Source organism: Callionymus lyra, chromosome 14 (assembly GCF_982586985.1).
Source record: "Callionymus lyra chromosome 14, fCalLyr1.hap1.1, whole genome shotgun sequence".
Taxonomy (NCBI): Eukaryota; Metazoa; Chordata; class Actinopteri; order Syngnathiformes; family Callionymidae; genus Callionymus; species Callionymus lyra.
Genome location: NC_141831.1, coordinates 4,714,718 through 4,742,102, shown reverse-complemented (window position 1 = coordinate 4,742,102; position 27,385 = coordinate 4,714,718). Strand labels below are relative to the sequence as shown.

Genomic DNA, 27,385 nt, shown 5'->3' with positions numbered 1-27,385 from the left:
GAAAAGAAACAAATATTTCAAAACCAAACATGTTTTTATTTATTTTCAAACATGTATTATTTGTTCTAAAGTTCTGTTAGAAAAAAACACAACTGACATCACGAATGTGTTTCTTTTCTTCTCTCATCATTTCTCGCTGCAGCCGAGCCAGTATCTGGCGATGGATCGAGGGTACGGTGGGTTGACCCGGTCCAGGCGCTTGGTCCTCAGGTTGACCCTGTAGTAGTTCGCTGTCGACACACACACACACACACACACACACCCCCACACACACACACACACACACACACACACACACACACACACACACACACACACACAAGCAAACACACGCAAACGCACACAAACACACACAAACGCACACAAACGCACACAAACACACACAAACACACACACACACACAAACACACACGTAACGTTACTAAAGGTGAAGAAATGTTAGTTTAAACGTTTGTGTTAATTCTTATTGAAGTACAGAGCTGTTAGTTCGCTGGTATATCTTCACAGTTTTACACCCTTCAATTATTTTACTCCATAATGTTACATGTGGTTAAAAAATTAGAAAAACATACTTTAACACCAAAAATGTTACCTTGTATTTCAATGTATCATTGTTTTCAAAAATAACACCATAACATGTTTTTTAATTTGTTTTACGATTGAAAAATTAAATTTAAAATCAAAGAAAATATTGAATATATTAAAAATAATAATAATTATTAATAATTAATTAATTAATAAATAATAATTATTATTAATTAAAATAAATTAAATGGTTAAGGATTAATGATTTAAGGGCCCTCACAACAGCACTTATAGTTCGGCCCCTGAAGACACGTTTCCAGTCCCGGGTCCAGATGCTAACTTCAGCCAAAACCATTGATTCGGTTCCTAAACATGGTTAGTTGTTTAAACTCCTGACCTTTCTTGAAGAAGTACACGTGTTGTGCGGGCGAGTCCTGGGCTTGAGTCACTGAGTCGTCCTCCTCGCTGCTGATCCAGTCGTCCAGGTCGTCCAGGAAGTCCCAGCTGGACAGACCACACTTGCGGGTCCTCGGCCTCCTCGGTCTCTGGCAGGGCTTCCTCCTGGCGTTGGTGCGACTCCTCCTCGCCGGCGCCGGCGGTGCTGGTCTGGGGGTCCGGTACACCTGACCCACGATGGCTGCGTCCACTCGAGGCGGGAAACCAGACCAGTCTCTGCTGGTGAGTCGACCTCCATGTTGGTGAACCGAACCTGCAGGACCAGCAGCTCCTTAGACTCGACTCACTGTTTGGACTCGTGTTGATTATTCTGTTCTTATCTGAGTTATAGACAACAATGTTTGTTCATTTTAATGTAGCGACTGGAGCTCAGTTGTCTTCGTCCACTTAATCATCAGTGTGTGTGTGTTGTTGTGTTGTTGTGACTCTATTGTATCATCAGTGTGTGTGTTGTTGTGATGTGTGACTCTATTGTATCATCAGTGTGTGTGTTGTTGTGATGTGTGACTCTATTGTATCATCAGTGTGTGTGTGTTGTTGTGACTCTATTGTATCATCAGTGTGTGTGTGTTGTTGTGACTCTATTGTATCATCAGTGTGTGTGTGTTGTTGTGACTCTATTGTATCATCAGTGTGTGTGTGTGTTTGTTGTGATGTGTGACTCTATTGTATCATCAGTGTGTGTTGTTGTGACTCTATTGTATCATCAGTGTGTGTGTGTTGTTGTGACTCTATTGTATCATCAGTGTGTGTGTGTTGTCGTGACTATATTGTATCATCAGTGTGTGTGTGTGTTGTGACTCTATTGTATCATCAGTGTGTGTGTGTTGTGTGACTCTATTGTATCATCAGTGTGTGTGTGTGTTGTTGTGACTCTATTGTATCATCAGTGTGTGTGTGTTGTTGTGGCTCTATTGTATCATCAGTGTGTGTGTGTTGTTGTGACTCTATTGTATCATCAGTGTGTGTGTGTTGTTGTGACTCTATTGTATCATCAGTGTGTGTGTTGTTGTGACTCTATTGTATCATCAGTGTGTGTGTGTTGTTGTGACTCTATTGTATCATCAGTGTGTGTGTGTGTTGTTGTGACTCTATTGTATCATCAGTGTGTGTGTGTTGTGTGACTCTATTGTATCATCAGTGTGTGTGTGTATGTGACTCTATTGTATCATCAGTGTGTGTGTGTGTTGTTGTGACTCTATTGTATCATCAGTGTGTGTGTTGTGTGACTCTATTGTATCATCAGTGTGTGTGTGTTGTTGTGACTCTATTGTATCATCAGTGTGTGTGTTGTGTGACTCTATTGTATCATCAGTGTGTGTGTGTTGTGTGACTCTATTGTATCATCAGTGTGTGTGTGTTGTGTGACTCTATTGTATCATCAGTGTGTGTGTTGTGCGACTCTATTGTATCATCAGTGTGTGTGTGTTGTGTGACTCTATTGTATTATCAGTGTGTGTGTGTTGTGTGACTCTATTGTATCATCAGTGTGTGTGTGTTGTGTGACTCTATTGTATCATCAGTGTGTGTGTGTTGTGTGACTCTATTGTATCATCAGTGTGTGTGTGTTGTGTGACTCTATTGTATTATCAGTGTGTGTGTGTTGTGTGACTCTATTGTATCATCAGTGTGTGTGTGTTGTGTGACTCTATTGTATCATCAGTGTGTGTGTGTTGTGTGACTCTATTGTATCATCAGTGTGTGTGTGTTGTGTGACTCTATTGTATCATCAGTGTGTGTGTGTTGTGTGACTCTATTGTATCATCAGTGTGTGTGTTGTGTGACTCTATTGTATCATCAGTGTGTGTGTTGTGTGACTCTATTGTATCATCAGTGTGTGTGATGTGTGACTCTATTGTATCATCAGTGTGTGTGTGTTGTTGTGACTCTATTGTATCATCAGTGTGTGTGTGTTGTTGTGACTCTATTGTATCATCAGTGTGTGTGTGTTGTTGTGACTCTATTGTATCATCAGTGTGTGTGTTGTTGTGACTCTATTGTATCATCAGTGTGTGTGTGTTGTTGTGACTCTATTGTATCATCAGTGTGTGTGTTGTTGTGACTCTATTGTATCATCAGTGTGTGTGTGTTGTGTGACTCTATTGTATCATCAGTGTGTGTGTGTTGTTGTGACTCTATTGTATCATCAGTGTGTGTGTTGTGTGACTCTATTGTATCATCAGTGTGTGTGTTGTTGTGACTCTATTGTATCATCAGTGTGTGTGTGTTATGTGACTCTATTGTATCATCAGTGTGTGTGTTGTGTGACTCTATTGTATCATCAGTGTGTGTGTGTTGTTGTGACTCTATTGTATCATCAGTGTGTGTGTGTTGTTGTGACTCTATTGTATCATCAGTGTGTGTGTTGTTGTGACTCTATTGTATCATCAGTGTGTGTGTTGTAACTCTATTGTATCATCAGTGTGTGTGTGTTGTTGTGACTCTATTGTATCATCAGTGTGTGTGTGTTGTTGTGACTATATTGTATCATCAGTGTGTGTGTGTGTTGTGACTCTATTGTATCATCAGTGTGTGTGTGTTGTGTGACTCTATTGTATCATCAGTGTGTGTGTGTGTTGTTGTGACTCTATTGTATCATCAGTGTGTGTGTGTTGTTGTGGCTCTATTGTATCATCAGTGTGTGTGTGTTGTTGTGACTCTATTGTATCATCAGTGTGTGTGTGTTGTTGTGACTCTATTGTATCATCAGTGTGTGTGTTGTTGTGACTCTATTGTATCATCAGTGTGTGTGTGTTGTGTGACTCTATTGTATCATCAGTGTGTGTGTGTTGTTGTGACTCTATTGTATCATCAGTGTGTGTGTTGTGTGACTCTATTGTATCATCAGTGTGTGTGTTGTTGTGACTCTATTGTATCATCAGTGTGTGTGTTGTTGTGACTCTATTGTATCATCAGTGTGTGTGTGTTGTTGTGACTCTATTGTATCATCAGTGTGTGTGTTGTGTGACTCTATTGTATCATCAGTGTGTGTGTGTTGTTGTGACTCTATTGTATCATCAGTGTGTGTGTGTTGTTGTGACTCTATTGTATCACCAGTGTGTGTGTTGTTGTGACTCTATTGTATCATCAGTGTGTGTTGTTGTGTGACTCTATTGTATCATCAGTGTGTGTGTTGTGTGACTCTATTGTATCATCAGTGTGTGTGTGTTGTGTGACTCTATTGTATCATCAGTGTGTGTGTGTTGTGTGACTCTATTGTATCATCAGTGTGTGTGTTGTTGTGACTCTATTGTATCATCAGTGTGTGTGTTGTGTGACTCTATTGTATCATCAGTGTGTGTGTTGTGTGACTCTATTGTATCATCAGTGTGTGTGTGTTGTTGTGACTCTATTGTATCATCAGTGTGTGTGTGTTGTTGTGACTCTATTGTATCATCAGTGTGTGTGTTGTTGTGACTCTGTTGTATCATCAGTGTGTGTGTTGTTGTGACTCTATTGTATCATCAGTGTGTGTGTGTTGTTGTAACTCTATTGTATCATCAGTGTGTGTGTTGTTGTGACTCTATTGTATCATCAGTGTGTGTGTGTTGTGTGACTCTATTGTATCATCAGTGTGTGTGTGTTGTTGTGACTCTATTGTATCATCAGTGTGTGTGTTGTGTGACTCTATTGTATCATCAGTGTGTGTGTTGTTGTGACTCTATTGTATCATCAGTGTGTGTGTGTTGTTGTGACTCTATTGTATCATCAGTGTGTGTGTTGTTGTGACTCTATTGTATCATCAGTGTGTGTGTTGTTGTGACTCTATTGTATCATCAGTGTGTGTGTGTGTGTGTTGTTGTGACTCTATTGTATCATCAGTGTGTGTGTGTTGTTGTGACTCTATTGTATCATCAGTGTGTGTGTTGTGTGACTCTATTGTATCATCAGTGTGTGTGTGTTGTTGTGACTCTATTGTATCATCAGTGTGTGTGTGTTGTTGTGACTCTATTGTATCATCAGTGTGTGTGTTGTTGTGACTCTATTGTATCATCAGTGTGTGTGTTGTGTGACTCTATTGTATCATCAGTGTGTGTGTTGTGTGACTCTATTGTATCATCAGTGTGTGTTGTTGTGTGACTCTATTGTATCATCAGTGTGTGTGTTGTGTGACTCTTTTGTATCATCAGTGTGTGACGCAACAATAACTCACCATGTCCTCCGAACAGCTCCAGCAGCAGAGACTCCCAGTGAGACTCGTACACATCAGTGTATTTCTCGAACAGAACTGAAGGACTCAACGCCACACACTCCTGGTGTGAAGGCTGATGGCTGAACTCGTACTGGTAATACTTGTCTCCTGCAAGTCAGTGGTTGGGTTACGTTCTACCTCTCGAACCTTCAACCTCATGAGGGCGATCCATGTTGACGAGCAGAGCACTCAGAGAGAGCAGACCTCTGCCAAGGTGTCATATTGTGTCGTCTGACTTCAAATGATGATTTCTTTCTATTAAAATTAGATTTAAAAAAATATTAATTCATTCATTTTCTATCGCTTTATCCCTTATGTTGGTCGCGGGGAGACTGGAGTCTATCCCAGTATCATAGGGCGAGAGGCAGGGGACACCCTGGACAGGACGCCAGACAGACTCAGCACACACAAAGACACACAACCATTCACACACACACTCATAACTACGGCCTCAAGTTCTCTATCAACCTCTGTATGTTTCTGGACTGTGGGAGGAAACCGGAGTTTCCATGGGCCCCTATTTATTTTATTTATATATATATATATATTTTAATAATTTATGAATTGAAAAGTTAAATACTATTTTTTTTTAAATATTTGTATTTGTTTTTTACGCCTTGAATTTTGATATTGTAATTTAAAAATAAATTTTCTATATTAAATATATTTTATTTTGTAGCCTTTTTCAATTCAACATAAAGATAATTGTGACACCGATGTATATGAAATAAAATTGAATTCAGAAAATGTACTTTTAAAGTATTGGTATTATAAATAGTATATCAAACTTTAAGTTTTATAATTGAAAAAAACTAATTCAGCATTTCTAAATGTAAATTATTGAATTATAAAACAACAACAGATCCATAAATACGTGAAAAGTTTAAACATTTTAAATATAATATTTTTCTTTTTCATTGAAACATTGTGGTGACGACAGAATGATTGACAGCTTCAGTTTCACTCGTGAACCTCGGTGAGTACCTTTGAAGAAGTACGCCCTCTCTCGCCCCCTGTGGTTCGGAGCTGGTAGTGCGAACGCCGCGTCGATGTCCTGCATGGGCACCTGTTCGAAGCCGGTGGAGATCTCCCTCGGGTAGTCCGGGTCCAGGACGTCGCCGTCGAAGCGCCAGTACCTGCTCCCCTGAGGAGGTCGAAGGTCAGTGAGCGAGGCGTCGCTGGTGTCGACCAATCGAACGGCACCTTGAAGATGTAGGTCTTGCCCTGACAGTTGATGCGAGTGAAGGCCGCGTCGATGGGTCCCGCCATCCCCCAGACCTCCTCGATGACCTTCGGGGAACCAGGGAGTACCGAGTCTTCGTCCAGCTCGAAGAAGTACTGACCTGTGGGGAAATAAATACACACTTTCAACCGACCGAGAGGTGTGTACAGTATCACGATACAACCATATGAATATAGTGATATACTGTGATACTGTAGTAACAAGTATATATGTGTAGTATTGTCCAGTACTTGACTCTGGTGTTGTGATAGTGAAGTAACAAGTATATATGTGTAGTATTGTCCAGTACTTGACTCTGGTGTTGTGATAGTGTAGTAACAAGTATATATGTGTAGTATTGTCCAGTACTTGACTCTGGTGTTGTGATAGTGTAGTAACTAGTATATATGTGTAGTATTGTCCAGTACTTGACTCTGGTGTTGTGATAGTGTAGTAACAAGTATACATGTGTAGTATTGTCCAGTACTTGACTCTGGTGTTGTGATAGTGTAGTAACAAGTATAGATGTGTAGTATTGTCCAGTACTTGACTCTGGTGTTGTGATAGTGCAGTAACAAGTATATATGTGTAGTATTGTCCAGTACTTGACTCTGGTGTTGTGATAGTGTAGTAAAAAGTATATATGTGTAGTATTGTCCAGTACTTGACTCTGGTGTTGTGATAGTGTAGTAACAAGTATATATGTGTAGTATTGTGGAGTACTTGACTCTGGTGTTGTGATAGTGTAGTAACAAGTATATATGTGTAGTATTGTCCAGTACTTGACTCTGGTGTTGTGATAGTGTAGTAACAAGTATATATGTGTAGTATTGTGGAGTACTTGACTCTGGTGTTGTGATAGTGTAGTAACAAGTATATATGTGTAGTATTGTCCAGTACTTGACTCTGGTGTTGTGATAGTGTAATAACAAGTATATATGTGTAGTATTGTCCAGTACTTGACTCTGGTGTTGTGATAGTGTAGTAACAAGTATATATGTGTAGTATTGTCCAGTACTTGACTCTGGTGTTGTGATAGTGTAGTAACAAGTATATATGTGTAGTATTGTCCAGTACTTGACTCTGGTGTTGTGATAGTGTAGTAACAAGTATATATGTGTAGTATTGTCCAGTACTTGACTCTGGTGTTGTGATAGTGTAGTAACAAGTATATATGTGTAGTATTGTCCAGTACTTGACTCTGGTGTTGTGATAGTGTAGTAAAAAGTATACATGTGTAGTATTGTCCAGTACTTGACTCTGGTGTTGTGATAGTGTAGTAACAAGTATATATGTGTAGTATTGTCCAGTACTTGACTCTGGTGTTGTGATAGTGTAGTAACAAGTATACATGTGTAGTATTGTCCAGTACTTGACTCTGGTGTTGTGATAGTGTAGTAACAAGTATACATGTGTAGTATTGTCCAGTACTTGACTCTGGTGTTGTGATAGTGTAGTAACAAGTATATATGTGTAGTATTGTCCAGTACTTGACTCTGGTGTTGTGATAGTGTAGTAACAAGTATACATGTGTAGTATTGTCCAGTACTTGACTCTGGTGTTGTGATAGTGTAGTAACAAGTATAGATGTGTAGTATTGTCCAGTACTTGACTCTGGTGTTGTGATAGTGCAGTAACAAGTATATATGTGTAGTATTGTCCAGTACTTGACTCTGGTGTTGTGATAGTGTAGTAACAAGTATATATGTGTAGTATTGTCCAGTACTTGACTCTGGTGTTGTGATAGTGTAGTAACAAGTATACATGTGTAGTATTGTCCAGTACTTGACTCTGGTGTTGTGATAGTGTAGTAACAAGTATATATGTGTAGTATTGTCCAGTACTTGACTGTGGTGTTGTGATAGTGTAGTAACAAGTATATATGTGTAGTATTGCCCAGTACTTGACTCTGGTGTTGTGATAGTGTAGTAACAAGTATATATGTGTAGTATTGTCCAGTACTTGACTCTGGTGTTGTGATAGTGTAGTAACAAGTATATATGTGTAGTATTGTCCAGTACTTGACTCTGGTGTTGTGATAGTGTAGTAACAAGTATATATGTGTAGTATTGTCCAGTACTTGACTCTGGTGTTGTGATAGTGTAGTAACAAGTATATATGTGTAGTATTGTCCAGTACTTGACTCTGGTGTTGTGATAGTGTAGTAACAATTATATATGTGTAGTATTGTCCAGTACTTGACTCTGGTGTTGTGATAGTGTAGTAACAAGTATATATGTGTAGTATTGTCCAGTACTTGACTCTGGTGTTGTGATAGTGTAGTAACAAGTATATATGTGTAGTATTGTCCAGTACTTGACTCTGGTGTTGTGATAGTGTAGAAACAAGTATATATGTGTAATATTGTCCAGTACTTGACTCTGGTGTTGTGATAGTGTAGTAACAAGTATATATGTGTAGTATTGTCCAGTACTTGACTCTGGTGTTGTGATAGTGTAGTAACAAGTATATATGTGTAGTATTGTCCAGTACTTGACTCTGGTGTTGTGATAGTGTAGTAACAAGTATATATGTGTAGTATTGTCCAGTACTTGACTCTGGTGTTGTGATAGTGTAGAAACAAGTATATATGTGTAGTATTGTCCAGTACTTGACTCTGGTGTTGTGATAGTGTAGTAACAAGTATATATGTGTAGTATTGTCCAGTACTTGACTCTGGTGTTGTGATAGTGTAGTAACAAGTATATATGTGTAATATTGTCCAGTTCTTGACTCTGGTGTTGTGATAGTGTAGTAACAAGTATATATGTGTAGTATTGTCCAGTACTTGACTCTGGTGTTGTGATAGTGTAGTAACAAGTATATATGTGTAGTATTGTCCAGTACTTGACTCTGGTGTTGTGATAGTGTAGTAACAAGTATATATGTGTAGTATTGTCCAGTACTTGACTCTGGTGTTGTGATAGTGTAGTAACAAGTATATATGTGTAGTATTGTCCAGTACTTGACTCTGGTGTTGTGATAGTGTAGTAACAAGTATATATGTGTAGTATTGTCCAGTACTTGACTCTGGTGTTGTGATAGTGTAGTAACAAGTATATATGTGTAGTATTGTCCAGTACTTGACTCTGGTGTTGTGATAGTGTAGTAACAAGTATATATGTGTAGTATTGTCCAGTACTTGACTCTGGTGTTGTGATAGTGTAGTAACAAGTATATATGTGTAGTATTGTCCAGTACTTGACTCTGGTGTTGTGATAGTGTAGTAACAATTATATATGTGTAGTATTGTCCAGTAATTGACTCTGGTGTTGTGATAGTGTAGTAACAAGTATATATGTGTAGTATTGTCCAGTACTTGACTCTGGTGTTGTGATAGTGTAGTAACAAGTATATATGTGTAGTATTGTCCAGTACTTGACTCTGGTGTTGTGATAGTGTAGTAACAAGTATATATGTGTAGTATTGTCCAGTACTTGACTCTGGTGTTGTGATAGTGTAGTAACAAGTATATATGTGTAGTATTGTCCAGTACTTGACTCTGGTGTTGTGATAGTGTAGTAACAAGTATATATGTGTAGTATTGTCCAGTACTTGACTCTGGTGTTGTGATAGTGTAGTAACAAGTATATATGTGTAGTATTGTCCAGTACTTGACTCTGGTGTTGTGATAGTGTAGTAACAAGTATATATGTGTAGTATTGTCCAGTACTTGACTCTGGTGTTGTGATAGTGTAGTAACAAGTATATATGTGTAGTATTGTCCAGTACTTGACTCTGGTGTTGTGATAGTGTAGTAACAAGTATATATGTGTAGTATTGTCCAGTACTTGACTCTGGTGTTGTGATAGTGTAGTAACAAGTATATATGTGTAGTATTGTCCAGTACTTGACTCTGGTGTTGTGATAGTGTAGTAACAAGTATATATGTGTAGTATTGTCCAGTACTTGACTCTGGTGTTGTGATAGTGTAGTAACAAGTATATATGTGTAGTATTGTCCAGTACTTGACTCTGGTGTTGTGATAGTGTAGTAACAAGTATATATGTGTAGTATTGTCCAGTACTTGACTCTGGTGTTGTGATAGTGTAGTAACAAGTATATATGTGTAGTATTGTCCAGTACTTGACTCTGGTGTTGTGATAGTGTAGTAACAAATATATTCACAGATATTCTTCACAATAGCAACTGTCATGTAATGGCTCCATCGTCGGTGAAAAGTAGTTCCTAAAGTACCTCTGAACGCGTACGTGGATCCGTTCTTCAGCTGCAGGAAGGCGTCGAAAGGTCGCTCGCTGCACTTCTCTGCGTCGGGGTCAGAGGTCGGCGTGGGCTCAGCGGTGGTCGGCGTGGGCCCAGCGGTGGTCGTGGCCCCCGCGGCGGTGGCAGCGGGCGTGGGCGGCTCAGAAGTGAACAAGGACATGGTGGTCAACTCAGCAGACATGGCGGTCACGCTCTCGGAGGTCACGCTCTCGGAGGTCACGCTCGTGGAGGTCACGTTCGTGGAGGTCACGCTCGCGGCGGTGGTCATGACGTCTTCGGCGAAGTTGTCGCCGCGAGCTGCGGATGACAGCGTTCTGTTAGCACGTGGTCGTCTCGCCTGCAGCCACTCGCTCGCCGCACTCACTCTTCCTGGGGCAGGCGGCGTTGATGTCGGGGCAGCAGCTCCCGTAGTAAACGCACATGGAGTCACACTGACATTTGGACTTGGGGTTGAAGGATCCGCAGCGATTCACACAAGTCTCTGTGAAGATTTATTCACTTCTTGATCCTTCACGGTGTCATTAATGAAGGTTTTTCTTTCATCTTCAGACGTTTATTTCTTTGTTAAAACCACTTCCTGTATGCTTTTATTTTGTCAGAGTACTTCCTGTGTTTATCCCGTTTCCTCAGCTTGATGCAGGGTCCTCCAGAGCTACGATCTTTTCTCGTCTACTTTCTCGTTTTATTATACTTTTGTTTCCTGTATATTTGTGTTTTTTTTTTAATATTACCTCTCCTCAGGCAATATATTTGATACTTCTTGACAAATATTTTAAAAAACAATAATTAAGAATATAACATATATAATACAGACATTTATACCTTTTGTTTTTCGTTATTTTATTATTATTATAAACTATTTATTTGATTCTATCAAGAAAAACTTTTATTTTTTCCTAATGGTTTAATTTTTGACATTTTCTTTGACCATTTATTTGTAAATTATTCCTTTTTTTTTTTTACATTTTATGAACATTTTTCCCAATTAAAAGAAAATATTTGCACGCTTTAAACCACAAATTGATGAAATCGCTTACGTTTCTTATCATTTCACTTGTAAATATCGTCAAAGGATCTCCTCCCGCCGACCGTCGAGCTAATGACTACGTGTAAAAACCTCTTCCAGACTCACCCTCGGCGGCGAAGGCGGCGTCCTGCAGCAGGACCGCGAGCAGCACCACCAGCATCGGCTTCATGTTCTCGTCCAACCATCAGCCGTGAAGATCCAGAGGCGACTGTCCTACTTTCAGCTTTTATCGCGGGTCGATCAATACTTTGGGCCGATCAGTGATCGGTCAACAGCACACAGTGATAATCATTAAACGCTTCCAGAAACTGAGACGCTCGTGTGTTGTTGTCGTTGTGTAGCTTCATCAAAGTGTGATCTTCACTGGAACATTCCGAGGCGACAAGTGGTCGAACCTCCATTGATTTGATCCAAACCTTCGTTAAAAACAGACTTTGAAACGGTTCCTAAAAGGTTAAATTCTCGCCGGAGCTCAAACATTGAGCAACCATGACGTCCATTTTTTTGCATTATTGATCCATTGCACAACAAGCCTGAAGCGAACTCCAGCCCAGATCCATCAGAACCGTTTTAAAGCCACGTTTTTTAAGGTAAATATGAACGTGTGCGGAGAAGGTTTCGTTCGAGCGTTTCCTCGAAGAATCTCGAACGTTAAGGAAAACTTTTCGAAATGATCGACTCGATCTTCAACTGTCGGTGGAAAGTAGAGGTCACTTGATGTTGTTCCCACATTTAAGGAAGGAGGGGTTCTCAGAAGACGCTCCCAGATCCATGCTAACATGAAGCTAACGCTAACATGAAGCTAACGCTAACATGAAGCTAACGCTAACTAGCTTCACCATTAACCCGGAAAAACACACGGAAGTGGTTCAATAAAATCAAAAGACAAAACGTAAGAAGTTTTTCTTAAACTCTTTTCCCATTAATATATATATATATATATATATATATATATATATATATATATACATTACATTACATTTATTCCAATACTTAATTTTTTATGCAATTACACGTTAAATATTTGGTCACATGACCTGATAATTTCCAAGAAAACATCGCATGAGAGTCAAAAATATTTCCTGCAACAATTTCTCAGACAATCTAGAATGATTGTTTGTAAGAAATATTAAATATATATATTACATTTATTATGAAATATTAACATTAGAAAAGGATCTTAAGCTCCGCCCACTGAAAACACTTTGTTGTTCTGGAGACAAAATCTTGTTGACAATAACCACACCCACTCTGCTGTGATTGGTCCAACAGTTTGTCATCGACTGTCTCCACCTCCGAGGGACTCGTTGTATAAACAAAGCGTGATTACAGCTGGAGGAGTGAAGCCATTATTACGTCATAACGGACTGTCGTAACCTCTCCTTCGCTCAGATTTAAGAGCAACTTAATAAAGTAATAAAGTGTAAAACATGGTCATGATGAGGAACATCTTGAAGAACATTCACTAGATGTCAGGAGAGTTTCATGAAGTCCTCTGAGAAGATGAAGAAAAATGAACTGTATAAAGAATTAGATTCTGAAATTGTGAAAAAAGTTACAGACTTACGACTTTCTTCTAGACGGCAAAGACGAAGGTTTAAGAGTCTCAGTAGCAGATTGAGAATCTTGATTAGATAAAAATGAAGCAAGCGTGTGGAGGTGTAGCTGAGCCCCAGGCAGGTGACCCCGCTCACGTCCAGATCCTCTCAACATTGTTCGTGACAGTTTCACGTTTTCACCGAATCCTCGTGAGTCGTCTAAACACGTTTCTGCTTCATCAACTGAACAAACCTGTGGAATATTTCAGGTCCGATGCAAAGAGACGCCGAACATTTCCACGTCCTGCAGACGTGACGTCGCGGCGAGCGTGACACGCGTCTGCGATCGACTGGAACATTGCTAATAAAGACGTGATAACAGGAAGATAAGACTCACTTAAAGTTATAAGAAACACTGCAGTGAGACACTTTCTGACATCACGTTGTTTTAATAAACAAAAGTGTGTGTTTTATGGGCTCGTCTTATCGCACATTATTTCAATGACTTCCTGGTTCCTGTTGTCGTCGTAAACTGGATAGTGATGAATCCGAATGTTTTTGATCGTACGGTTGCTCAAGAGCCGACACATGTACGACCGCGTTTGTCGGAAATATTCACCATGTGTCGACACTTTTAAGAACGATTTCGCACATGTCGTCGTTTATTAGCGTGTGTTTCTGTGTCTTCGTCGTTATACAATACAATTAAAAAAAATTGGAAATTGACTTACAATACTTGTCTGCAAAAAATATATATTAATTTTATTCCTAAATTTCCGTTTATTAATGGCTTTCAGTCTCTATGCAACTAGAACAAAAAGTACTATTGTCGTTACAAACACAACCAGCTGAGTCTCAGACTGTTAATGTTAAGTAAAGACAAATATTTTCCCTTCCGCATTATTTCTGCCCTGTATTTAAATTGTATTTGCAATCTTAGTAAAACTTAGCAATCTGTGGTTAAGCCCCCGGCACTAATTCTGGACCACCGGCTTTTCGCTACGTACTAAGAACTGGGAATAAGTGAAGGATGCTGGATGTGCAATAGTACAAGGAAAAAAATCTGAAAGAAGAACTTTGACGAACGATGATCTTTGAGTGAACGACTGAAGAAAAACCTGTTGAAAAATAAGGAATAAAAAGTACTTTCGTAGTAAGTACTTGACTCTGGTGTTGTGATAGTGTATTAACAAGTTTATATGTGTAGTATTGTCCAGTACTTGACTCTGGTGTTGAGATAGTGTAGTAACAAGTATATATGTGTAGTATTGTCCAGTACTTGACTCTGCTGTTGTGATAGTGTATTAACAAGTTTATATGTGTAGTATTGTCCAGTACTTGACTCTGGTGTTGAGATAGTGTAGTAACAAGTATATATGTGTAGTATTGTCCAGTACTTGACTCTGGTGTTGTGATAGTGTATTAACAAGGATATGTGTGTAGTATTGTCCAGTACTTGACTCTGGTGTTGTGATAGTGTAGTAACAAGTATATATGTGTAGTATTGTCCAGTACTTGACTCTGGTGTTGTGATAGTGTATTAACAAGTATATATGTGTAGTATTGTCCAGACTCTGGTGTTGTGATAGTGTAGTAACAAGTACTGTATATATGTGTAGTATTCCGGAGTACTTGACTCTGGTGTTGTGATAGTGTAGTAACAAGTATATATGTGTAGTATTCCGGAGTACTTGACTCTGGTGTTGTGATAGTGTAGTAACAAGGATATATGTGTAGTATTGTCCAGTACTTGACTCTGGTGTTGTGATAGTGTAGTAACAAGTATATATGTGTAGTATTGTCCAGTAATTGACTCTGGTGTTGTGATAGTGTAGTAACAAGTATATATGTGTAGTATTGTCCAGTACTTGACTATGGTGTTGTGATACTGTAGTAACAAGTATATATGTGTAGTATTGTCCAGTACTTGACTCTGGTGTTGTGATAGTGTAGTAACAAGTATATATGTGTAGTATTGTCCAGTACTTGATTCTGCTGTTGTGATAGTGTATTATCAAGTATATGTGTGTAGTATTGTCCAGTACTTGACTCTGGTGTTGTGATAGTGTAGTAACAAGTATATATGTGTAGTATTGTCCAGTACTTGACTCTGGTGTTGTGATAGTGTAGTAGCAAGGATATATGTGTAGTATTGTCCAGTACTTGACTCTGGTGTTGTGATAGTGTAGTAACAAGTATATATGTGTAGTATTGTCCAGTAATTGACTCTGGTGTTGTGATAGTGTAGTAACAAGTATATATGTGTAGTATTGTCCAGTACTTGACTATGGTGTTGTGATACTGTAGTAACAAGTACATATGTGTAGTATTGTCCAGTACTTGACTCTGGTGTTGTGATAGTGTAGTAACAAGTATATATGTGTAGTATTGTCCAGTACTTGGCTCTGGTGTTGTGATAGTGTATTAACAAGGATATGTGTGTAGTTTTGTCCAGTACTTGACTCTGGTGTTGTGATAGTGTAGTAACAAGTATATATGTGTAGTATTGTCCAGTACTTGACTCTGGTGTTGTGATAGTGTAGTAACAAGTATATATGTGTAGTATTGTCCAGTACTTGACTCTGGTGTTATGATAGTGTAGTAACAAGTATATATGTGTAGTATTGTCCAGTACTTGACTCTGGTGTTGTGATAATGTAGTAACAAGTATACATGTGTAGTATTGTCCAGTACTTGACTGTGGTGTTGTGATAGTGTAGTAACAAGTATATATGTGTAGTATTGTCCAGTACTTGACTCTGGTGTTGTGATAGTGTAGTAACAAGTATATATGTGTAGTATTGTCCAGTACTTGACTCTGGTGTTGTAGTATTTACAGACCACATGACTCTTGACGAAGTCGTAACTACTTCCATTTGTTTTCAAACCAAAATATGTCCAAACATCAGCTTTAAAAGCTGCTGGACTCACTGTATCCTCTCGTCCTCAGTCATTGTTCGGATCTTGTGGGAAATAGTATTATTTTATTTTATACACACTTTATCGAGACATAAAATATATTTAATTTTTTTTTAAAAAGTGCTCTTGGATATTGATGTATTGTGAAACAAATATGTATAATGTTGACAAATAAGCAGTAAAAAGTACTTTTATAGAAACACACACTAAGCTGCCACATGACTGCTCCTGACCTTTGATTCGCGGCGCGAACGACGGATAATAAAGCCGTCGTTTAACTGCGTTACCTTGAAGTCCCTCCTGCGTTCTTACGACTATCTTCTTCCTCTCGTCCATCTTCCCTCCTCGCCGCGGCGTTAATGATTGTTCGGGCGTCGACATATAAACAATGTCGGCTCCGGCGTCTCACTTCACCGGCTCCACTCCGAGACTCAAGCGCTCGCTCTGCTTTCAGACAAGATGGCTTCCAGTTGGCTCAGGTGGGTGTTTCACCACAGGAACTACTTCATCATCGTCCTCACGCCGCTGCTCTTCCTGCCGCTGCCGCTCGTCATCGCCACGCCGGTGAGTATCGGAGGGAAAAACACCAGGATTTTTGTACATCCGTTTAAAACTAGAGGATTTTTTTCTCTGGTGAAAAAAACTTTTATAGGATTTAAACATGAAAATAAAGAAACTCAAAATCGCTTTTTTATTCTTTCTTTTTCAAAATATTTCCAGTTCTAAAGTTTATACTCTACTTTAGAACTACTAAGAGAAAATATTCAAGTATATAAGTATATATATATTCTTTTAATATAATGTGTTTTTTTCAAAGTATACAAAACAAAATGTCATCATCGCAAGATAAGTCGCCGATGGTTGAAGACGTACTTAAGATTTTCTAATGATTTATTAAGAGATAAGATAAGATAAGATACCACTTTATTCATTAGGAAATTTTACTTCCTGTCCGGTAAAGCAGAACTTTTTGTGTTTTTTTGTGTTTTTTTTCTCCATGTTATTCTCTTGTCATGATTTGATTGAATCAAAAAAATACTTTGATACGAACAGACCTGGTCTCGTCAAAGTCAACGTTACTTATTACAGTTTATACGTCGGTAACGACAAAATTAAACCTCATGAATAAATATTTTCAAGAAACTCAAAAACACTTTCACAGCCTCGTTAGTAACAAAACAAAACAACTTTTGATCCAAGAGAGAAGGTTGTGTTTATGATTATTTTCCAACAAATTCTTTAACAATCAATGTCTGGTACAACTTGAAGTACTTTTGTTTGAACAAATGAAATATGTCCCATGTTTTTATGTTTTTATGTAACATTCCATGTTGTCTGTCAGTCACATGACGCCAGTACCTTTTTTCAGCAAATTTCTTCGTTTTAAAACCGACTTTATTCAGTTTTTTTCATCAGGGAATGATCTTCATATAAGTATTAGTTGTTGTATTTTAATTCTGCCACTAGTTTGAGGTGAAGTTTTGGCTCCACTTTTGTTGACGCTGCGCAGAATCTTTACTACTTCGATGAACCAAACTACTCAACGTGAGATGCTCAAAGTATCTGTTGTGTTTTTTCTATAAACCACAGGTGAACCATCAGGTTTACTGGGCCCAGGAAGTACCCCAAGTATTTCTAACACAAGGGGTTCTACTTCATGGTGCGAAGCCCTCGAACCGCTTCACTATTGGTTAGAGATTAGGGTTAAGGTTAGGGTTAGGGTTAGGGTTAGGGTTAGGGTTAAGGTTAGGGTTAGGGTTAGGGTTAGGGTTAGGGTTAGGGTTAGGGTTAGGGTTAAGGTTAGGGTTAGGGTTAAGGTTAGGGTTAGGGTTAGGGTTAGGGTTAAGGTTAGGGTTAGGGTTAGGGTTAGGGTTAGGGTTAAGGTTAGGGTTAGGGTTAGGGTTAGGGTTAGGGTTAGGGTTAGGGTTAAGGTTAGGGTTAGGGTTAGGGTTAGGGTTAAGGTTAGGGTTAGGGTTAGGGTTAGGGTTAGGGTTAGGGTTAGGGTTAGGGTTAGGGTTAGGATTTTTCCTCTGACCAATAGCGAAGCACCAATCGTAGAACCCGAAGTTATGACGCCAATATCTCAGGGGTTATCAAAGTGTCTATAAAAAAACGACCTTTAAATCAACATAATTCTAACGTTTATTGCCGTAATTCTACCGTGTTACGAAGTCTCGTGTCGTTAATGTTCAAGCCGCGTCCAGAGGGGGCGTCGTCCATGGAAAGTTACTCCATAAAGAGTTTATCTGCAGCGTGACGAGCGTGTTTGCTCAAGGGTCACTCGTGTCGACATGTGCCAATTACGCTGCTATGGGAAGATAACATTGTCTCATCAGTCGTGTGTGTGTGTGTGTGTGTGTGTGTGTGTGTCGGCAGCCGGCGCGATGTGGCTACGGCATCATCATCATGGCGCTGTACTGGTGCACCGAGTGCATGCCTCTGTCCGTGACCGCCCTGTTGCCCGTCGTCCTCTTCCCCATGATGGGCATCATGACGGCCGAGCAGGTGAGAACCACAGGGTCAAAGGTCAAAAGATGGATTTAGAAGGAGGGTTCAGAGGGACTTGAACCGGCAACCTCTGATGGGAAACGACTAAACGAGCAGCAGAAAAAAAGACATAATGTCTATGTTACGTATATCAGGGGTTGATCATAAGGGGCCACGATATATTCTTTGAAGGGCCGTCATGAAATAAAATGAACAAAAAATCAGCTCCGTAAATAAAATGATTGGAAACTTTTAAAAAAATTGAAAAAATATATAAAATATATATATAAAAATGATCTGAAATAATATACAGTCAAAAAACAACTTGATTTTATATATAAATATATATAAATAAATATATTTAAATATATATATATATAAATTGATTTTATATATATAAATATATATAGATATATATAAATATATATAAATGTATATAAATGTATATAAATATATATATATATATATATAGGACAAAAACATGACTTCTATTTCCATTAAAAAAAAACAAATTAAAGGAAATAAATAACTTTAAAAAATACTATAAATAAATGATTTTAAATGAAAAAAGTATGAATATATAAAAGATACATTTAATGGTTGAATTCTGGCTCAACAAAAATACAGTTAAAAGGTTGTGTCTACTATATTGAATTTAACATTTCAAATGTTGAAACTTATTGATATGTTGTTGCCTTTTAAATCAATAGTTTTGTTGAAAAAAAATTGAATTCAATCATTTCTTTATTGAAAGGTTGAATTTTGTCGAGCGATTTACTCGATGGTGCTCTTCTATGGCGTCACATGATCGTCTGAGCGTCGCATGATTGGTTGAACAATCGATCCAGTAGCTCGGTGCTCTGTTGGTGATGTCTGGAGACTCTATTATACCACATAACGTTTATATAGTGAATTTAAAATACTACAAATGAAAAGATATTGAATTATTTTCAATTAAAATATCAAACTCTACGTGTAAAATAATGATTTCATTATGAATTAGTTCATTAAAATATAACATATTTAATATTATATAAAAAGCGAATTCAATTTAACTTCAATTTTCAAAAAATGCTTAAATAAAAAAATCAACAAGTGTTTTCAATTTTCAACAATTTATTCAATATTTTGATGGCACTGATTTACTTCCATAGTTAATAAAAAAAAATAAACAAACAAACAAAGATGTTTGTGAAAAAAAACAAATTCACATATTATTAAATTGATTTAATTATATTGTAAACAACATTATTATTATATTTTAAATGACATGTTTCTTCAGAACCAAACGGTCTCTCGATGTTTCAAAGACGCTTGTGTGTGTTTGTGTTCGACACCGACCGAGTTCCTGTGTCTCAGGTGAGCATCCAGTACCTGAAGGACTCCAACATGCTCTTCATCGGGGGTCTGCTGGTGGCCATCGCCGTGGAGAACTGGAACCTCCACCGACGGATCGCCCTGAAGGTCCTGCTGCTGGTGGGAGTTCGACCGGCGCTGTAAGAACTTTACCATCGTCACACATGTTGGGATGAAGATCCAGGTCCAGTGGATCTGTTGCTCTTGTCTGGTGACTCCATTATACCAGCGTTTATATATTGAATTTAAAGGACTACGAATGAAACAACACTTCATTCAGAAAATGTATTTTGGATTAATTCGAATTACAACATACTTTATATGAAAATATTTAAACTTGTTAATTTAACGATTTAAAGAACCTTTATTTCATTCATTTTAATAATAATAATAATAAAAAATCTAGTTTTAAAAATGTAACTCCTAAATTCAACAACTCAATTTTCTCAAAAACTTCCATAGAATTCTAAGTTTTTTGTCTTGTTTACAAGATCTAAATCCCCAAAACAAAAAAAGCACCGAAAAGGCACATACCACTGCCAAGGAGCTTATTTTGCACACATTTATAAAAGCATAGCATCAATAAAAAACAACAACAACAACAACGTACTGTTCAAGGTCGACTGGTGGCAAAAAAAGAGAATTTCTTTCAATCAAAATTCTACTTTTCTAATTAAAAAAACAATTAAAAAAAAACAACTTTAAATAAAAAGGACAATATGTATTTGGTTGATATATTTCAGCTGAATGTCGCGAGGCGCAGCAGCAGTTAGAAGCCATACAAGTGCACGATGAAACCTTCAAAGCCTTTCTTGATCCAGATGGAATTCTAGAATATCACACGTTCCTTTGTCTTGAACTCAAAGTGTTGTGTTAGCATCACGTGTGCGGCTATGCTAGCAGCTATGCCAGCAGCTATGCTAGCAGCTATGCTAGCACCTATGCCAGCAACTACGCTAGCAGCTATGCCAGCAGCTATGCCAGCAGCTATGCTAGCAGCTATGCTAGCAGCTATGCTAGCACCTATGCCAGCAGCTATGCTAGCAGCTATGCTAGCAGCTATGCCAGCAGCTATGCCAGCAGCTATGCTAGCAGCTATGACAGCAGCTATGCTAGCAGCTATGCTAGCACCTATGCCAGCAGCTATGCTAGCAGCTATGCTAGCAGCTATGCCAGCAGCTATGCCAGCAGCTATGCTAGCAGCTATGCCAGCAGCTATGCTAGCAGCTATGCCAGCAGCTATGCTAGCAGCTATGCCAGCACCTATGCCAGCAGCTATGCCAGCAGCTATGTCAGCAGCTATGCCAGCAGCTATGCTAGCAGCTATGGCAGCAGCTATGCTAGCAGCTATGCCAGCAGCTATGGCAGCAGCTATGCTAGCAGCTATGCTAGCACCTATGCCAGCAGCTATGCTAGCAGCTATGCTAGCACCTATGCCAGCAGCTATGCTAGCAGCTATGCTAGCAGCTATGCCAGCAGCTATGCCAGCAGCTATGCCAGCAGCTATGCCAGCAGCTATGCTAACCTTCTTCCCGCTCTGCTCGCAGGCTGATGATGGGCTTCATGATCGTGTCGTCCTTCCTGTCCATGTGGATCTCCAACACGGCCACGACGGCCATGATGCTTCCCATCGCCCGGGCGGTGCTGATGCAGCTCAAGGACACGGAGACTCAGGCGGACGAGCGCGACTCCAACGCCGTCGACAACGAAGGCTTCGAGATGGAAGACACCGATCGACCCAACGGGATCCAAGACAAGAAGCTCCGGGATATCGAGCTGAACGACAATCGTGAGTTATTTTAGATTCATTTATGTTTCTTAGAGTCACAACGACACGGATTTAATTTAACATTTTAAATGTTTAAACTTTGATTTTATTTATTTGTTATTGAAATGTTTTTTTTAAAGCATTTAATTAATTTAAAAAAATAATTTAATCCAATAATTTTATATATTGAAAGTCACAATTTGTTTTTATTTAATAATTTAATTCAATGATTTGTAAATTGGATTTGCTTCGTTGAATAATTGATACTTTCTATATATTTTTAAGTTTAATAATTAAACAAAAATATATATATATATAATTGAATAAAAAAATTCTCATATTTTTAAATATATGTAGTATATATTTGATTGATCGATTGCTATACATTTACTTATTTTTGATTTATCAGTACACACACATGTTAAATCAATAAAATAATGAAAATAAATAAACAGAAACTTTGAAATTGAATACATTTTACACATATAGTTTAATATGATCATTCAAATAATTAAAAAACAATTGTTCTAAATTCAATATTTTTCAAGTTGTGGTCTTTTAAATTCAATATAAAAACGTTATAACAGGCGACGACGTGGAGCAGAAGGAGAACAAGCGCGATCTGTGGATGAAGCAGATCGAGGAGAAATACAAGAACCTGAACAAAGGCATGAGTCTCAGCGTCTGCTACTCGGCCAGCATCGGAGGGACGGCCACGCTGACCGGCACCACGCCCAACCTCATCCTCAAGGGCATGATGGACAGGTGAGACCGGACCCCCCTCCCCCCCGACACCTGACCCAGAAGACTCACCTGGTTTTGTCCTGAAGCTCCTTCCCAGAGAACGGAGGCATCATCAACTTCGCCAGCTGGTTCGGGTTCGCCTTCCCCAACATGCTGCTGATGCTGGTCATCTCCTGGGTCTGGCTGCAGTGTCTGTTCCTGGGCTTCAAGTAAGAACCTCCTCCTGAACACCTATGAGGGACGGGGGGTCAGGGGGGTCAGGTGAGGCTCTGCCTCACCTCTCAACGCCTCATCCATCACAAACTAAGTCACAGCTCCACTGAGGCGGAGTGACTTTTAAAACTCAAAGAAATCAAGCTTACTACTAACCCTACCTCTACCCCTACCCCTACCCCTACCCCTAACCCTAAGAAAAAAATGTCGAAAGAAAAGACGCATGAACTTTAACTTCAGATAAACTTTAGACCAGAAAGGGTTTTAATCTCAATCGAATAAAAAAAGCGATCAGACTAAGAATCGTACTTGGACTTTATTTTATTGACATTGCACAGAAAAAACGTTAAAAAAACACAGCATAGAATGAATGTATATAAAAGTATAAATATTAACAAGATAAAAAAGGTGCACTATATTATAAATAGAATAAATACATAATGTTTTAAATATTGCATAGAATTAATGTATGTCTCCTCTTCTTCTCCTCCTTCTCTTCTTCTTCTCTTCTTCTTCTTCTCCTCCTCCTCCTTTTATTCTGCTCTTCTTCTTCTCCTCCTTCTCTTCTTCTTCTGCTCTTCTTCTTCTCCTCCTTCTCTTCGTCTTCTGCTCCTCCTCTTCTCCTCCTCCTCCTCTTCTTCTGCTCTTCTTCTGCTCTTCTACTCCTCCTTCTCTTCTTCTTCTGCTCCTTCTCTTCTTCTTCTTCTCTTCTTCTTCTCCTCCTCCTCCTCTTCTTCTGCTCTTCTTCTTCTCCCCCTTCTCTTCTTCTGCTCCTTCTCTTATCCTCCTCCTCCTCTTCTTCTGCTCTTTTTCTTCTACCCCTTCTCTTCTTCTTCTGCTCTTTCTCTTCTCCTCCTCCTCTTCTTCTCCTCCTCTTCCTCTTCTCCTCCTCTTCTTCTCCTCCTCCTCTTCTTCTCCTCCTCTTCTCCTCCTCCTCCTCTTCCTCTTCTCCTTCTCTTCTCCTCCTCCTCTTCTCCTCCTCCTCTTCTTCTCCTCCTCCTCCTCTTCTCCTCCTCCTCCAGCTTCAAGGAGTCGTTCGGCTGCGGAGGTAAGACCGAGCGCGACCGCGAGGCGTACGCCGTGATGAAGCAGGAGTACAAGAACTTGGGCAGCATGAAGTTCGCCGAGGGCGCCGTGCTCTTCATCTTCGTGCTGCTGGTCCTGCTGTGGTTCACCAGAGACCCGGGCTTCATCCCGGGCTGGGCCACGGTCCTGTTCACCTTCGACAAGATCACGTGAGTCGCCGACGTCTCCCGTCACGGATCTGATCTGAGAACTGATCGCCTGTTCGTCTCAGGTACGTCACGGACGGGACGACGGCCATCTTGATCTCCATGCTGTTCTTCGTCATCCCCTCCCAGCTACCCAGGTGCGGGGGCTACGGCGTCAAAGAGAACGGTCAGTGTCGGAGGGAAACAAAAAAAAGTTCTTGAAGGTGTTGACGTTGAAGAGAATGATCTTCACCTGCAGGGAAGATGCTGAAAGCTCCGCCCACTCTGCTCACCTGGGATGTGGTCCACAAGAAGATGCCCTGGAACATCATCCTGCTGCTGGGAGGAGGCTTCGCTCTGGCCCAGGCCAGCCAGGTACGTTCTCCTAACCCTGCTGTGACCTCAGGGTCGACCTGGAGGCACGCGAACAAATGTGTTTGTGGTATCCCTTGTGTCATCTCAGGGTCAAGATGAACGACCTCCACCACCGCATATGTATTCACGGGAAACCGGGGTCACTTTGACCCGGAGATAACACAAGGGTTAAATCCACTTTAGTTTCAAATTTTAGTCAAGGTTGAGCTTCAAGTTCAAATTTTCAAGTTGTATTTCGTTGGCGTTTTTTAACACATCTTTTAATTTTCTATTATTTCACAAAATTAAAAAAAGCGAAGCGAAATAAAACGACATCAATTCAAAATAATGACGTACAGACACATAAAAGCTCACAAAACAAAGTCAAATTGATTTTAAAATTCATTCATTAAAACATCATTATTTTTACTTTTCCTCTCTTTATTGTACATAATTTTTAAAATGCTATATTGTCAAACTACTGCATGTTGTACATCATATTAAAATAGTCAGAAAGTATACTGTATATATTTCATCATTTCTGTTTCCAGTTGTATCCATTTATTTTTCTAAATAATGTATTTAGTTTAACATGTCGTGTTATTTTGTTTACATTTATTTCAAAAGCACATGAAAAACAACGTTTTCCCAATTTGTCCAATAAATACTATACGTTAAAAAAAAGCCAAGTATAGTCATAAAAAAGAATATAAAATATTTTATAAAAGTAATTTTCTCACTCTCTGTGTAAAACTTAACTTTATTAGACAAATCTCATTGAAAAATGTATTGAAATATCTACTTAATTGCCTTTTATCAACTTTTGTCAACCCTTGCATTGTCTCAGGGTCAAGGTCATCGACCTGTAAAACAAATTGTATTTGGGCCTCCGGGTCACCTTGACCCTGAGACAACACAAGGGTTGAAAATGTTAAAGTGACCGTTGAGATGCTGAAAAACCTCAAGTTATTTTCACGACATGTTCATTCGCTTCATCGGTCACGTGATCTGTCTGAGCGAATCAAAATGTTCCTATTCTCCTGAACGCCTCGCAGGAGTCCAAACTCTCTGATTGGCTGGGAGCTCAGCTGGTGCCGCTGCAGAAGATTCCATACTTCGCCATCCCTCTGGTGCTGTGTCTGCTCATCGCTCTGTTCACCGAGTGTTCCAGCAACACGGCCACCACCACCCTGTTCCTGCCCATCCTGGCCTCCATGGTGAGCCGCGCCCTCGCCCCGGGTCACCCCCCCATGAGCCGTGCTCAAGTGTTGTTGTCCTTGTTGTGGTCTCAGGCCGTGGCCATCGAGATCCACCCTCTGTACGTCATGCTGCCCTGCACCATCGCCGCCTCGCTGGCCTTCATGCTGCCCGTCGCCACGCCGCCCAATGCCATCGCCTTCTCCTTCGGTGACCTGCGGGTCGTAGACATGGTGAGTTGACCCTAACCCTAACCCTTATCCTACCCCTACCCCTACCCCTACCCCTACTCCTACCCCTACCCCTACACCCTAACCCTACCCCTACCCCTACCCCTACACCCTAACCCTAACCCTAACCCTAATCCTAACCCTAATCCTAACCCTAACCCTAACCCTAACCCTAACCCTAACCCTAACCCTAACCCTAACCCTAACCCTAACCCTAACCCACTAACCCTAACCCTAACCCTAACCCTAACCCTAACCCTAACCCTAACCCTAACCCTAACCCTAACCCTAACCCTAACCCTAACCCTACCCTAACCCTAACCCTAACCCTAATCCTAACCCTAACCCTAACCCTAACCCTAACCCTAACCCTAACCCTAACCCTAACCCTACCCCTACCCCTACCCCTAACCCTAACCCTAACCCTAATTGAATTTTTAAACATTTTGAAACGGACTGATTTTTATTTTACACATAGAGTTCAATAATCAAATCCTAATCATTTGAAAATACAGTTTGTAAACGCAATATTATTTAAATTGTAGCCTTTTGAATTCAATATAAAAATGTTGCCGAACTAGATAACGTGCGATTTTTGTGTTGTCATGTGATCGTCTGTGCGTCGCTCGATTGGGTGAAAGTTTGATCCATTAGCTCGGTGCTCTGTTGGTAATGTCTGGTGACTCTATTATAACAACATTTAAATACTAAATTTAAAAGACTACTAGTGAAAATAATTGTGAATTTGACAAATTACATTTTTTTTATATTTTAATGACTATATCACACTCTTTGGTAATAGAAAAAAAATCATTAATTTAGAATAAAAATGCTAGAATTTTAAACTCAATTATTCAAACAAAAACAAATTCATCCTTTGAATATAGAAAGTATTGAAATAATTATTAAAAGAAAATAATTCAATGCTTATAAAACAAAACCAATTCAAAGTTTGGAATGTGTATATATGACATGATATACATATATATATATATATATATATGTGATTCATAAATACACTTATTACATTATTATTATAATTTGTCTTTTAGATGATTCTTGGTTCATTATGAAAATAAGATAAAATAAAATGAATATAGAGAGATTTTTTTTAGAAACAAATAAAATACATGATAATATTGATAATAATCATGAGTTTAAATCAACTCTTCAATTCAATTTTTCCTACTTTGAAAATGTTTGTATATTTCCTCTATTAATAAACATCTTTTACATCACGCTGTCATAACATTGTTATTGTGTTATGTAACGTTTACGGCTGTAACCGAACCATATAAAGTCTTATCTCGCTCTCGGTCGCTTATCTCAGGTTAACAATAGACTCGCAGTAAACTAGTGTCACGTTTGCAGGTTAAAGCCGGATTCATGCTCAACATCATTGGGATCGGAACCGTCAACCTGGGCATCAACACGTGGGGTCACACCATGTTCAACATGGGAACCTTCCCCGAGTGGGCCAACGTCACGCACTCGCCGTGAGGAGGCGCCGGGCGAAAGAAAAAGGGAGGAAACCAGAGCGAGGGATGAACAAACTTGTCAGAGAAGAGGATGGAGCTCAACACTCTTCTCGTCTCAATACTGTGAAACGTTTGCGGGTCGATCGGATCCAGATCCGAACTCAGAACCTGCCACGAGCCGGAAGATCTTGTGTTGACGTTTACGCCTTGATGTGTGTGTGTGAGTGTGTGTGTGTGTGTGAGT

At 39.4% G+C, this 27,385-nt stretch overlaps 2 protein-coding genes across 2 annotated transcripts; one reads left to right on the top strand and one right to left on the bottom strand.

The window, feature by feature from the left end:
- Positions 1-15: 15 nt before the first annotated feature.
- vtnb (vitronectin b) lies at positions 16-11,856 on the bottom strand. The gene is made up of 8 exons (XM_087807932.1): positions 11,752-11,856; positions 10,984-11,100; positions 10,593-10,916; positions 6,377-6,516; positions 6,158-6,317; positions 5,135-5,281; positions 923-1,234; positions 16-230 (listed from the first exon to the last, which is right to left on the bottom strand). Exons 1-8 carry the CDS (start codon positions 11,813-11,815, stop codon positions 127-129), a joined length of 1,368 nt encoding a protein of 455 aa, XP_087664058.1. The 5' UTR covers positions 11,816-11,856; the 3' UTR covers positions 16-126.
- Positions 11,857-16,562: 4,706 nt separating this feature from the next.
- slc13a2 (solute carrier family 13 member 2) lies at positions 16,563-27,163 on the top strand. The gene is made up of 12 exons (XM_087807165.1): positions 16,563-16,667; positions 18,480-18,608; positions 19,950-20,086; positions 21,494-21,735; positions 22,302-22,479; positions 22,545-22,667; positions 23,694-23,906; positions 23,969-24,069; positions 24,142-24,257; positions 25,292-25,453; positions 25,529-25,666; positions 27,035-27,163. Exons 1-12 carry the CDS (start codon positions 16,563-16,565, stop codon positions 27,161-27,163), a joined length of 1,773 nt encoding a protein of 590 aa, XP_087663291.1.
- The last annotated feature ends 222 nt before the right edge of the window (positions 27,164-27,385 follow it).

Bases quoted from the DNA above. Each gene is read 5' to 3' on its own strand.
- vtnb (XM_087807932.1), bottom strand. From the start codon at position 11,815: ATGAAGCCGATGCTGGTGGTGCTGCTCGCGGTCCTGCTGCAGGACGCC. The intron at 5,282-6,157 runs GTACTCACCGAG...ACTGACTTGCAG, and splicing joins GAGGGCGTACTTCTTCAAAG to GAGACAAGTATTACCAGTAC. The intron at 231-922 runs GTCAGGAGTTTA...GTGTGTCGACAG, and splicing joins CGTGTACTTCTTCAAGAAAG to CGAACTACTACAGGGTCAAC.
- slc13a2 (XM_087807165.1), top strand. From the start codon at position 16,563: ATGGCTTCCAGTTGGCTCAGGTGGGTGTTTCACCACAGGAACTACTTC. The intron at 23,907-23,968 runs GTGAGTCGCCGA...TGTTCGTCTCAG, and splicing joins TTCACCTTCGACAAGATCAC to GTACGTCACGGACGGGACGA. The intron at 24,070-24,141 runs GTCAGTGTCGGA...CTTCACCTGCAG, and splicing joins CTACGGCGTCAAAGAGAACG to GGAAGATGCTGAAAGCTCCG.